Source organism: Lissotriton helveticus, chromosome 3_1 (assembly GCF_964261635.1).
Source record: "Lissotriton helveticus chromosome 3_1, aLisHel1.1, whole genome shotgun sequence".
In the NCBI taxonomy this organism is placed as follows: Eukaryota; Metazoa; Chordata; class Amphibia; order Caudata; family Salamandridae; genus Lissotriton; species Lissotriton helveticus.
Window position 1 is genome coordinate 1,900,448,736 of NC_136061.1, and position 14,919 is coordinate 1,900,463,654.

The following is a 14,919-nucleotide window of genomic DNA, read 5'->3' on the forward strand; positions in this document are numbered from 1 at the left end:
TACTTTGCTTGTTGTAAGAGGTCTGCGCCCCACCTTTAGCATACTGTGTTTGCTGGGACATCTGGCCTCTGGAAACACCTCGATTGCTTGAGCGACAAAAAGTACTACCCCTGAACTGCTGGGACTGGAGAGCCCCCATGCACTTTGCAGTTTCGGTGTCTTTCTTTATTTTTTCCAGGGTGGTATCCACCTCAGGGCCAAATAAGTGATCAGGGTTTACAGGCTGATTGAGTATGGTGGTTTGGATTTCCGGTTTGAACCCGGAGATTCTGAGCCAGGCCTGACGCCGCAACATCACACTAGTGTTAATGGCCCTGGCCGCGGTGTCTGCTGCGTCCAGTGCACATTTAATAGAAGCATTTGAGATGAGCTTCCCTTCCTGAATGAGCATCTCTGCTGCCTCTTTATATTCATCTGGCAAGTGTTGTAACAGGGTCTCAAGTGTATCGTAATGTGCCCTGTCATATCTGGCTAAGAGTGCCTGAGTGTTTGAAATACGCCAGATATTGGCCGCTTGAGCCGCCACCCTCTTCCCTGATGCTTCTAGCACTTTAGATTCTTTGTCAGGGGGAGGAGCATCACCAGTAGTCTGTGAATTTGCCCTCTTCCGGGCATTAGAAACAACTAGAGAGTTCAACGTAACTGGCCCTTGATGTAGGTAGGGTCGCCAGGTGCCGGCTTATACTTCTTCTCAATTCTGGGGTTAATAACCCTGGCACGTGTGGGCTCCTGAACACGAAGGTGAATGCACGGAGGAACAGGCAGGCCGTCTGAAACATTACAGATATCGCTATTCCTGACGACAAGACTATCAAGTGCATGTGCACAATCGAAAGAGCACATCGCCACATCTAACCAATCCTTGGTTGGGGAACAAGAAATCCAGATTTTAGAAATCTCTTCTACCAATAACGGTGGTTCCTCCGTGCAAAGAGAAGGCTCCGGGGCTTAAAGTACAAGCTTTTAAATGTGTGACAACCATCAGAACAAAGTCCACGACAAGACAACGACTTGAAGCAATTGATAAGCTTTATTTTAGTCAAAATACAGATACGTCAAATATTTTTAATGTCCTGATGAAGGTGTAAAGACTGAATAGCACCGAAACGCCGCGTCGACTTCTTTGGAAACTTTGACTGTATTTGATTTATTGTGATACCTTTTTTGGAGGTTCTTTTAGTTGGTTTTTAATTCTGTTTTAGATTGTAACCCAGTTGGGAGGCTTTAATAAATTTCGAAATTAATTTTATTTCGCTGTATGTGCCCATTACTTAATTATAGTGCATTTCTGTTGCTTGCTTACATTAGACTGTTGTTCAGATCACCTCTATAATCGTGCAGAGACCCCCTAGGTATAGCTTTTCCCAGCAATTACAGTCTGCTACGCTAAACAGTGACTTTCTTTCTACAAGTTCAATTCCCCCTCCCTGACATCCGTCATAAGGGGATCCTCCGTTCTTTTGAGGATGTAGTCCAGGCAGTCATACCTGTATCTGCATCTTTTTGCCTCACATCAAGCGTTCCTATGTGACAAATGCAATAGGCCAATACCTATAGTGAATAAATGCCACTAGTAAAAAAACAATAATATGCCGATTAACCTGCATGACAACACAAGTCTATGAAGGTTTCTTACCTCCAATATGTCCTTTGACGTCAAAAGTCTGTAGAAATTAAAAACGTCAAGAAATGAACCTGCCACCTGAGTCAACTATGTTACACTCACTAACCCACTGAAGTCTCTTACCTCCAGCAAGTTCTCAATAGGAGAAGATCTGAAACACAAAAACAACGAATAATGACCCTAGACAATAACAGTCAAAGCCTTGCTGTATTGAAAAGTAACAAACTTTCCCGTAACAGCGTTAAGTTCGAATCTAATAGAGCACTCTGTAGAGTTGCGCTCTAGTTGTTAGAGCCGACGCGCGCCACGTTATGACGTGGCAAGCGCGGCGGCAATTTTAGGTGTCGGGAAAAGCGCGCGAGAGAGCGCGATAGAGAGGATAATTGTCGGAGTGCACCGGTCGCCGGGCGCTCTCCTGCTGAGTCCAAATAAATACTTGTGCTTCCCCATTACAGCTTCCAGTGTATTATTTGAGATACAATACACACATTACAGTGGCGACGAAGGTGGGATTGAAAGAAAAAAAACGAAGGGAAACACACAGGACAACCTATATTGAAGGAGCTGTGAAGGACACTGCTGAACCACGTGGAGCATCCAAGGCCGGAGAGAAGGGGACACTGGAAGGAGGTGGCCAGTCCTTGTACAAACGCCAGAACACGACGGAGGTCCTGGCGGAGTCACGGAGAAGGGGGCGCAGAAAGACCCCAACTGGACCAGGCGCACAGAGAGAGCGCAAGCGCGCCAGGCAGCCCGAAAGGTCAGGAGACAGATCCAGAAAGACGCGCAGGGATGAGTGCGCAGGCTCCTTTCCTGCCCAAACCAGGAGAACCTCAGATGAAGTGGGAGGAGTGGAGAGAGTACTTCATGAATTATATAGAAGCTCTAGAAGACGAGAAAGGGGAGGCTTTCCCCAGCAAGAGGAAGAGGAGGATACTCCTGCACAACCTAGGCCCAGAGGGGATAAGGGCCTTCCAGAATCTTGTGCCCACTCCTAGGCAAGCAGCAGACGACGATGTATTCAGACACGCAATAGAAGACCTCAACAACCACTACCAGCCGGCAGTGTGTACGTCCATTGACAGATATAATTTCCAGCAGAGGAAACAGGAGGTGGGCGAATCAATAGATGACTATGTGGCTGCGTTTAAGAAATTGGCGATAACGTGCAAATTTGGCGTGCTGCATGATGAATTCATAAAGGACCAGATAGTTATGCACACTAGAAATAAGGCTGTCCAGGACAAACTGTGGGTGAATGGAGACGCCACATTTAAGGAAGTAATCGCCATGGTGAAAAAGTCAGAGCTGTCCAAGAGATGCGCGGATGCGGCAAAGAGAGAATCCACCCCGAGGGCCGTGGTTAATAAAATAGATGATGCCGAAACGACAGGAAGGAACAAACCCCTAGCAGCGGAAAGCAAGGTACCGAGCAGATGGTCAGGGAAGCCCACGCAGCAGAGAAGGCCGAACAGAGAAAGCACGAACGCATGCTACCAGTGTGGAAGCCTGACCCATGCAGCCCACGACAAACGTTGTCCGGTGTTCCAAGCGAAATGCATGTTCTGAGGTATAGTAGGACACTAAGAAAAGGTGTGCTGCAGCAAGGTGAGAAGGCCCACGGTGAAGTATGTGGAGCCAGATCCGGAGGAAGGAGTGGACCAAGAACAGGTCGAAGAGGACAACGTACTGTGTGTGGAAGGTCAGGTACTGGGCATTGACTGCAGACGCTCCCGCAAACCACAATGTGAGATGGTGATTGGAGGAGTACCTATTAGAATGGTTGCAGACTCGGGGTCCCAGTGCACCATCGTCCAAAGGACAGTATGGAATGAGCAATTCAGACCCAGCATAGGACCAAGTCTAGAACCCCCGGACATAAGGCCAGTCACGTACACTGGAGAACCCATTCTGATGGTTGGATACAGAGTCTTGACCTTTGAGTTAAAGGCCGGAGTGCGGAGTGCAAGTTGTAGGTCTTGGAGAAGGGCCCCTCAGTACTAGGGTGGATGGATCAGGGCGACCCAGGTATACAATTGGATCCAGGAGGTGCCACGCAGGTACTAATGACAAGCACGGAGCGATTACCGGACTTTGGGAGGATGAAGAGCGAATTCCCCAAGGTTTTCGGCGGGAAGGTCGGTAAATTGGAGAAATGTGTGCATCGGATAGCCCTCAAGGAGAACTCCACACCGGTGTCCCACAAAGTAAGGAACATACCCATAGGGGTCAGAGAAGCAGTACAACAGGAGCTGCACAGACTGGAAGAGAATAGAATCATCAAACCCATAAACATCTCAGAGTGGTTGGCACCCCTGGTGGTAGCCATGGGGAACAGCGTTTACAACGCAACTTTTACAACGAAGTACCCTTACGACGCAACCATTACAACGCAACTTTTACAACGACTTGCGCTGGGGGGCGCTCTAGGATAGGGAATAGTTTTAATTTACTATCCAACACCTTCCCTACTATCCACGGGGACTGGAGTTGGAATAGTAAATTAAACTATTCACTATCCAGCGCCCCCAACGCAAGTCGTTGTAACGACCTGCGTTGTAAAACTTGCGTCGTAAAGGCATGCGTTGTAAAAGCATGCGTTGTAACGACGTGAAACCCAATGGTCTGGTTCGCCTCTGTGTGGATCTGCACGAGCTGAGCAAATGCATCGTTGTGGAGAAATTCCCGCTACCACGCATTGAAGAGATGTTGGCGAAGACAAAGGGGGTAAGGTGGTTCTCCACTATCGATCTCACTTTGGCATACCATCAGATAGATGTGCATCCAGCGAGTAGGAAGCTGACGTCGTTCATAACACCCTTCGGGTGCTACCAGTTCCGCCGCATGCCCTTCGATCTCGTATCGGCGGCAGCGGTATTTCAGAAACTAATGCACCGATTGTTTAAAGACCTCGAAGGAGTGCAATACTTCCAGGATGATATATTGGTGATGGGAAAGGATCTAAAGGACCACGACAAGAAGCTAGACACAGTACTTTGAGTTCTGGAAAGCAATGGCCTTACAGCTGAGTGAGAGAAGTGCCAGTTCGGAATGAACTCTGTCACCTACCTGGGGCATGAGATTGGAGAACAAGGCATCACGCCCAAACGGGCCAATGTGAAAGCGATTTGTGACGCCCGGCACTGAACAACAAAGAAGAAGTGAGATCCTTCTTAGGGATGGCTGAATACTACAGCAAATTCGTGCAACACTTTGCCACCAAAACCCACCACCTAAGACAACTCATAAGGGACAAAACAGTGTTCACATGGACAGAGGAGACACAAAAGGAATTTGACACCATAAAAGACGACATCAGCAAGGTGATACCTCTGCAAGGATACGACCCCCAGGGGTGGTCAGTGTTGACGCCAGCGAGAAGGGATTGGGAGCAGTCCTTATGCAGGAGAGGAAAGATGGAACAATGGAGACGCTCAGTTTTGCATCAAGGTCCCTATCCCCAACAGAACAGAAATTCAGTGTGATAGAGAAGGAGATGCTGGCGGTAGTGTGGGCCATGGGGAAGTTCTGCCAATTCCTATGGGGCACGAGGTTCCAGCTCAAGACTGATCACAAACCCCTGGTCAGAGTTCTTACATCGAGTGGTCATGCGGGCGCCAGTACCTGCATCGCCAAGACCGCATGGCCAAATGTAACAAGATTCTTAAATGGTATAATAAAGAAAGCTAGAGAACAGCCGAAAGCCAAGCGCCACCTGAGGGTGAGGAGACAATCCAAGAGAGAGAAGCGGATGACGGAGCAGGAGTGAACAATGGGGAGTTTGGGAATGGAGAGTGAAACCCCGAGGAGAGAAAGCCCTTGTGGAAATGAGGACAGTGCAAATGGCGACAAGGAGGAGAAACTAGCTGAGAACACTCCCAGAGGGGAATCCATCACTCTGGTAAGGCGCACAAGAACAAGGAGAGCGGTGGTGGGGCCTACCAGATTTCGAGACTTTGAGCTAGGAGAAGGAAGATAATATGCCGTGCTTAAGACTGTTGTTTCTGTTAATATTGTAAAAAGGGGGAGATATGTAGAGTTGCGCTCTAGTTGTTAGAGCGGCATTTTAGGTGTCGGGAAAAGCGCGCGAGAGAGTGCGATAGAGAGGATAATTGTCGGAGAGCACCGGGCGCCCGGCGCTCTCCTGCTGAGCCCAAATAAATACTTGTGCTTCCCCATTACAGCTTCCAGTGTAATATTTGGGATACAATACACACATTACACACTCGGGGCTCACCTTGACACCAGTGCTTTGCAACGATAAACCAAAGTCTGTGGCTCTACGAGTGTGTGGGGTACTGATCCTTCCTATACTTCAGAGCTCGCTAAGAACAACGAAAACGGACTCCGGAGTAGTAATCACCCCGTTCTGTGGGTGGTTACCGGTACCATCTTAAGTTGGCTAAGTGCGTGATCAGTGAAAAGAATGAATGACATTTCTGATGTGCCCAGGACGGGTACAACTCATAAACATAGCATAGCGGGCCAATATTGTAATGTGAGGACTAGTGAAACTACTAGTAAATGGCACAAACTTCTCGATGACATTGTGAAATTCCGACGCGGATATGGCAAGTGAGCCCACTTCTGGATGGATTTACATATGGCAGCAATTAAAAAAAATGGCGAACAATTGTGGCACCTCATCACAAAAGAATCGGAATCCATGAATTGCTAAAGGTCACTCCGGTCTAACAGAATTACTGGGAAAGTTGTCTCCTCGACCTCTATAAAATCAATCCAGTTAGTTTTAACAGCAGTGAAATCTGCAATCTGAGGCCTTCCTACAAATCTGAACAGCTGTTACCATCTCCCTCAGAAAAACAATATATCAAGAAGGCTATGGGCCCAGATATGATTAAAGTAAAATACTTCAAAGTAATCCAGCATAATGGAGCAAGTTTTTAGCAACCCTTTTCTCTCATCGCCAAATTCCCAACTCATGGACAGGAAGTATTGTCATCCCGATACTAAAAAAAGGTTTTCGTCCTAATCCTGAGAATTATTGCCAAATTGCACTTTTGGATACCACAGGGAAAAACTTTGCAGCAAGTATCCTCAATCACCTGAAAGACTGGGCTTCCTCTAGGGATATAATTCTGATGTTTCAAACTGAAGTCGATATCTCTACAGCATTCGACAGGACTGACAGAGCCACCCTGTGGAGCAAATTAATGATAATGGGGATTCCTGATGAACTGAGGGTGATTGTCACCCTCTACAACTCAACATGGTGCAAAGTCCAGATGGGAGGAGAAAAAGGTTTGACCCATACAATATCCACCTTAAATGGTTTAAAGCAGGTTTGCCTATTAGCCCGCTCATATTTTCGCTGTTTCAAAGCGACTTACTGAGAGCTTTTTAAAAGTAAAGAATTTCCCTCCAAAGGTAGCTTCCGTAAATGTATACGTGCTGATGTATGCCGATGATGTGGTACTTTTCAACCTCACTCCGTTTCGTTTGGTTTACAGCGTAGAATAGATGCCCTTGCTAAGTATTCAGAAGATAACTTTCTAAAAGTAAACATCTCCAAAACAAAGGTAGTCCCATTTAGGAGAATTAAACATTATACCCAATCTGACTGGAAATTAGATGGTACATCAATTGAGGTGGCATAAGTGTACACCTACCTAGGGCGAGATTTCACACAATCCCTTCAAGTTCATTGCCATTTACAGCATATGGATCAAAAAGCAGCAGCACGTATTAACGCCCTTAAGAGACTTTATGGCTCTTCTGGTAAGATGCATTTTCATTCTCTCCTCGAAATCTACTGTGCAAAAATCCCCCCTACACTAATTTATGCCACAGAATATATTCCCACCGATAGATGGAACATTCTGAATATATGCGAAGGTAAACTACTATGCAAAATAATGCTACTAAGCCAAGCCATTCAGATCCTTCGCATAGAGCTTTCAATTGTTAGTGCATTTTCAACGGCCTAGGCCAACATAATTAGAAGGGGATTTAAGCTTTTGTATGCGGAAGAGGGCTCCTTAAGGGACTTCCTAAAATACAAAACCTTGGGCCAGTAAAAAATCATACACTTTTAATAGAAATTTTCAGGCAGCCTTAGAATACTGTCAATGTACCGAAAGTATCCTACAAACCTGGTCTCCAGCACACTTGAAGCTATTTCTAAGAAATATGACAACTCGATCAAGCTTTGATCTTGATAGGGCACATTGCCCCCAATTATCCCATTTTAAATCTTTGGTGTCCACTCTTGAGTTTAAGATCCATCAAACGTACGTGACAAACACTTTAGAACATAGTATCTGGAGGTGCATTATCATGTTCCGAATAGGGACATTACCTTTAAAGCCCTATACAAAGAGCTGGAGCGATTCAGCTGAAAGCACAGGAGTCTGTGATAAACTTAATAGTCCAGGACTTAATCCACGTTTTTTTAAATTTCTGTTCGAATAAAGAGGAGGTCGATGAAGGAATCGTTTCTTAAAACCTGCCCCTTTTAGGTATAATCTCTCTACCCCTAAGATTTGATTGCCTTCTTGAAATCTCCGCCAAATTGTTTGCTATAATATGTATACATTTGTAAAATCTTTTTTACCTGTATTTTAACAGGACATTTTTATTAACATGTATATAGTAGAAATGTTGTCAAAAATTACACGATTCATCTATTTATCTCAATTTGCTGATCTCTGAGGTCTAAATTAATAAAAATGGAACATGGGTAATTATATCTCGGCAAACGTTGCCACATATTTAAGAAACAACGAATGCAACTTCACAAATAAAGCTTAAGGATAACAATATTTCTTCTGTGCAAAGAAATCCAATTACTGAATATTTATTTTGCCAATCAGGCTCTTCAAACCATAACCAACTTCAAAATATTCCTTATCGGCTCAATACTGGCGTCAAATTAGTAATATTTACCCTTTTTTTTAGTAGTACTACATACATTTTAAAATTGCAAGTTGTTCCAAAGGAGAAAGTAAATAACGTCTCACACTTGACAGAGATGTTATGATTTCAAATTGCGCATCTTAACGATGGTATACTGCTGGCCATAACCCTCTAACAGAGAGTCAAAGAGCAAAGTCATTATGTGATGAAGCCTTAATGTAAAGAAGATATTTTGAGGCAACAACGAGACCGCAAATAATCTAAGTAAAATATGTTATTCGTATCTCTATAGAACAGGCCCGGAGAGGGAATCAAATCGAATACGAGCTGTGACTGAACTGAGACCTTACCAGCTCTCCGAATACTACAGATGGATTGTTTCCATATTTTTGTTGTTTTGTTGCTTGAAGTTTATAGTTTGACTTTTTGGAAGACAGTAATTATTTTCTTCGTTGCAGACCGCGTGCCTTCGAGAATAAATCTGTCTTAAACCATCTCGTTACTGACAGGATCGTAATAAAAATATGTGTGATAACCCTCAAAAAAATTATTAAGTAAGATTTATGCAGGCACGTTTCCTGACAACCTGTTGAATAATGACTGAAACCTGTTTATCATGAAGGTGACTGCATAAAACCTAACTTTAGCTCTTAGAGCAAACAGATGTTACATTGCATAAAGAGAAAAAGATTTGCACAGTAAAACCATACTTTCTGACAGGGTTCAGGCAAATCTTTGCACTGAGATTTTATTCCAATAAAAAATGTAACTTCTAATGCTCAGGTTTTTTTCTCCATTTAATGACCATTCGAAGCACTGCATGTAGTGTGAATATGCAGTGATTTATTTCCCCTGAATTTAAGCCTGACCTCATCCGCGTAGCCACTCCAAGAGGCACGATTCAAACTCAAGACTAAAAATACCATTACCAGGAACAAACTATATGGAAGAAAAGCATGATGCCTTTTTTACTACACGCCAAAGAGAAACTACTATGACTACTACCTAATGTCGAGGACAGCTCAATGCGCTGGGATGCCCTATGGTTAGCCATACGCTATATAAGTGCGTATTCATTCATTCATTCAGCTCAAAGCATTAATGGACACCATTCTATAGTTTACAGTGCATGAGAGAGATGAATTGAAACCTGAGAAATACTGCTAGCAAGGGGCAATTCACCAAGCAGCGCTTACAGGAATAAGGTTGTCAAAATGGATGTCACTACCTTGCAGTTTCACAATCACAAATTTAGAAACTGCACAGGCATTTTGAGAGGTCTTCTCATCTGGACTACAAATAAATCACAATGTGAGCCCCATTCAGTCCATATATCGTGCTGTGCTTTAGGGTCTTGAATATCATCATTCAAAAAAAGTATTTGACATTATATTTTAAATGCATTTCTAAATATGTGCCAAATTCGGCCAATGGAAACTGAATGCAGATCATAGGAGTAAGGAAAATGATACTCCACTCCTGCCCATTGGCTAACATTAGCCTTTTTGTGCCTAGACACAATACTCACGAGAAGGTGGATGACCTGAAATTCGAGATTGTTGGAAATACTCCTGAGACTCATCATCATCATCATCATGTTTCCTTTATTTCGGTTCCATAGAACCATAAAAGTTACAATATAAAACATTTAATATACATACAGACGAAATGCTAATTTATTTTCAGTGTGAAGTTGTAAAAGAAAAAAGCAGGCTTATGTAACAATTACAGTCCACCAATCCAAGTCTCATCATATTTCCAAAACCATAAATATTATAATAAAAGTTCTTAAAAGGAAAACATACTCCTGAGACTTATGCGACACACTGTATATATGTTATAACATAACAATGTCACGATGTATTGAAATGCACACGGTATAATGAATATCCAGTGCCACAACTGGGTGGTGACAGTATTGCACAAACGGGAAGGAAAACTTTATTATTATCACAACATAATAACTTTATTATGTTGTTACTTAGTCAGTTCAATAAAAATGGATGTCGTCATGCAGGCCACTGTAGCCGATGTTACCCAGGTACAACTGGGAGACGTGTAATGCTGATAACAATCTATATGGGGGGTGAGGCTAACTTCCACCCATTATTCATCAGATAACAAAACGTTTCGTAGGAAATATGGAATTGACAAGAATTCTATCTGTAGTTTAACAACCAGGGCCTCGCAGTAACTTGCTCTAAAGATTAACCAGAGCAAAGTGCAAACGGTAATTATTAATCACTGCATTGTCGATTTTATGCATCTAGAAGATAAGTCAGTTGAAGGTGCACTTTCCAGGAAATAACTTACTTCTTTGAGGAATGGAGAGTCCACTCCAAGATATTTGGACACCACATAAAGACAGAAGAGGTGGCGGTCGATGCCTGCACCAGTCATGGCAAGTCGATACATGTGCTGGTGTTTCTCGGACGCAATCTTGAACAATTTCAACCTCTTTTCGTCCTAAAAATAAAAAAAGAAATACGTTTTATGTTTTGTACATTACATTATTTACCTCACTTCTGAAAGATGTAATCATTGGAAAAGGCAACTGTGACTGTCGATGTCTTGAATTCTCCACGGTCAATATTTCCTTTTTTTTTTTTTTATATTATATTTTTATTTTACCATAAATCACGGTGCTTATAAATACGAGTCGGTATATAACAGATAAAAACCATTATCAGCTAAAACCATATACCAAAAGCTAGAGACTTTGAAATAATGAGGACTTTATAGAGGCAATAAATAAATCTAGAGGTTAAAGCAGTTACCTTTGACTCTTCAAGTAAACATAGCTATATACAATAGAAGGATAAAAGGCAAAGGATACAACAGCATTTCATCACATAGCCCTTATACTAGATAGTTATTACCATACATTTAATTCTGCCTGTGTGAATGGAGTAACCCAAGGTGTAAACAGGTCCCAAATCTTTTTCCGATTTGCCCTACCCTTTCTACCTCTTCGCTCAAAGTGCTTTTTCTAGATTATAAATGTGCAAAAATCGGCCTTTCCACTGTTGAAAAGTAAGAGGTTGCGAAGCTAGCCAGGCAGAGGCAACACAAAGTCTAAAGACTGCCATCACAATAAAAATAAGCTTTTCTTTCTTTCTCCCTATTAATTCATTGACCCCCAATAACATAAGATGAGGTGACAGAGGCACATCCTCTGTTAAAACAAGCTGTAAAAAAGCAGATATTTCTCGACCAAGTGACTCGATGCAGGGGCAGCTGGAGAAAATGTGTATTATATCCGCAGCATGTGCCTTACACCTAAAACAGTGGATTCCCTCCACTCCTCCCCATTTTGCAATTTTCGCAGGCGTGATACAAAGGTCAAATAGACTTAACCCCTTTGACGCTCATGAGGAGCTCAGCTCCGCTCGTCATGAGGCACAGTGGACCTGTGCTCATGACCAGCAGTGGAACGCCCACGCGGGGCTAATTCCCCTACTGTGCGGGGAGTTCCATTGAGTGGGCAGAGTCATGACGAGCTCAGCTCGTCATGAGCACAACTCCACTGTGCAGCATGACGAGCTCAGCTCGTCACGAGCACCGCGCACGGACCCCCTCCTCCCCGCACCACGGGGGAATTAGCCCCGCGAGGAAGGGGTTAAGGAAACAAGAATCCAAAGCCCCTAGTTTATCCTGCCATCTTCGCTTGTGCTTATCTAGATCATCTGGCAGCACTTCCAGCAGGCAGCTATAAAGTTGTGAAATTGAGGAACCCGAGCTGCGAATAAGCAATTGGATTAACGCCACCTGCCCAAAACCTGCAGCACCGCCAGCTTTTTAAGAAGGAAATCCCTTAAATGCAAGAATTTTAAAAAGTCCCGGAGGTCAATGCTAAATCTTTCCCGGATTATATCAAAGGGATCTATGTAACCCCCTGCCAAGAGATCCCCAATCCTATATTGGCCACCTCTTCCCCCACCTTGCCAAACACTCATCCTGTAGAGCCATCGAGAGCTGCTCGTTCCATATCAAGGGGATATACCTGTTAAACCTAATGTTTTCCTTACGCCAGCCCAGTTACGAAAGAAAGGCAGTAATTAAACCCTTTAAAGTAACTGGCTTCAACATTTTTAAAGAGACAGCCATTAACCTGTGTGCCGATAAAGCTTTCAAATATTGAGGCGACGTAGCTAGGTTTGTTTTCCTCCATAGCCTTGACACCGAGGAGAGGCCCATAATATTGCAAGACTGTAGCTAAGTAATATAGCTTAAAAAGTGGGAGTCCCCATCCCCCTCTCTCCCTTGGGAGGGATAGAAATGCGTTCTCTCCTTGTTTTGCCATAAGACCAGATAAATCTCGCTACCTCCCTTTCAATTTGATGAAACCAGAAATTGTGTATTTCCAGGGGGATTGTGTGAAAGATATATAACAATTTTAGCAAAATCATCATTTTGATGATATTGCAATTCCCCATTATTGATGGCTTCAGATTGTCCCATCGCTGGAGGTCATTTTTACTTTTCACCATTATGGGAGCTGTTGGAAATGGCCCTTTTTGCAGGGTTATTCCCAAATTTATGCTTCTTCCTCCTTTATTTTTCCTGACCTGTGGTTGTTGGCAATATGACTCTGGGAACTTTACCACTGCTGATCAGTGCTACAGTGCATATGCTCGCTGTATGAATTGTGATTGGTTATCCATGATTGGCATATTTGTGTTACCAGGAAGTCCCTAGTAAAGTGCGTTGAGTGTGCCAGGGCTGGTGATTCAAATGTTACTAATGGGCCTGCAGCACTGTTTGTGCCACCCATATGAGTGGAACCAAAAATGGTCTCTCAGGCCTGTCACCACAGTCCCTGTGTGCAGTTGCTAACTGCCATGCTGACCTGACCAGTGTCCCCACTGGCCAGGCCTAACCCTTCCCTTTCTGTACACACCTATGGAAGGCCCTAGGTACCCCCCTGGGGAGGGTGCAGTGTATGTGAAAGGTAGAGCAGGTACTAGTGTAGGTGACATGCTTTGGTACAAAATTACAGCCATTTCCATTTTTCACAATTGAAAAGGGCTATCTTGCCCATAGGCTATAATGGGGAATGCGGTGTATAATGTTTAGCTGCATATCTTCCCATAGGAGCAAGATAGGGAATTGAAGTCTGGTATCCCTGAAATCAGAATTTAATAACCCATCCTGTGTTTGAGAACAGCACTTTTAGAAAGTGGCTGTTCTCTTGCCTAACCTTTCTGTGTGCCTTTGGCTGTTTGTGAATTGACTGTCTAGTTAATGAGTGACAGGGCTGGAGGATTCAAAGAGACAGAATGAGTCCGCCAAGTGGTGAATAGAGAGATCTGCATCTAGATGGGAGGGAGGAGTTGCACCTGGGACCTGAATAGGACTGTGCCTGCCCCCCACAGTGCTGGCTGTGAAAGGAGAGAAGGAATCAGGTCAACAATGTACTCCAGGGCTGTGCTTTTACCTCCACAATGCTGGCTCCACTTCCTGTGGGGCGTCTAATGTTTCTGCCCTGCACTGTGAAAGGAAAGAAGGAGTCATGTCAACAGAGTGCTGCAGAACTGGTTTGGACTGGTTTGGACTGGGCAAAGGCTCCTCTGCCCTCAGAGGACAAAGGATTTTGGGGTATAAATATTGGGACCCTGATCCCAAGACATTAGATCATCCTGGAATCAAGAAGGAACCTCTGCCAAGGAGAAAGCGGGAAGACTGAAGAGGAAGGACTGTCCTGCTGTGTACTTGTGGGCTGACCTGCAGTTGCTTTGCTGCCAAGGAGAGGGGAAGGACTTTGCTTTGTGCTGTGTCCCCTTGCTTGAAGAGATCTCCAAGGGCCTGAGTAGAGCTGGCTCCCTGTTAAGAAGTCCCAGGAACAAAAGGACTTCACCCCCAGCTACCCCCCTGAACTCTACTGAGAGAGTTCTGTCCTAGAGTGCTTGGTCCAGTTGTGGTGCCTCTGGAAGTTGTACCTGTTGTTTGGGAAGCTGGACAAGGAGAAACCAAGACAATCTGCAAATTTTCCACACATTACTCGTTTGCGGAGCGCATCCCCGACAGTGAGAGGAAATTCCCGCCTCCGCGAGAAGATCGAGATCGTCGCAGTGCCTGTTGCCGCTGCAAGAACCGACGCATCGTTCGCTTGCGGAACGCATCGCCCCAGTGCGGGAAGTGTCCTGTTGCTGCGTGTATCGTCACAGAGCCTGTTGTCGCTGGGTGAGATCGCCGCACTGCTTGCTTGTGGACGGCATCACGTCGCTGCGAATATCGTCGCAGAGCCATCGCATCGAGGGGCCGCGAGGGGAGAAGATCGACGCTGCACCGCCGCCACACCGGAGATCGTCGCCGTCCCGAAGATAGTCGTATCGTGCCTGTGCGAGATGCTTCCTACCGAACCTGCGAACCGGAATACTTTGGGCTAAACGTGACGCAACTATGGATTATTTTGACAC

General features: G+C 44.5%; 1 protein-coding gene across 4 annotated transcripts in view; it reads right to left on the reverse strand.

Annotated features, from left to right (window-relative positions):
• The window catches only part of CPT1A (carnitine palmitoyltransferase 1A), a 429,645-nt gene that overhangs the window by 105,641 nt on the left and 309,085 nt on the right, over positions 1-14,919 (reverse strand). For all 4 annotated transcript variants that reach the window (XM_078682885.1, XM_078682883.1, XM_078682886.1 and 1 more), the window contains exon 16: positions 10,814-10,966. In XM_078682885.1, the coding sequence (XP_078539011.1) occupies positions 10,814-10,966 (153 nt within the window). The remainder of the gene's footprint in view (positions 1-10,813; positions 10,967-14,919) is intronic.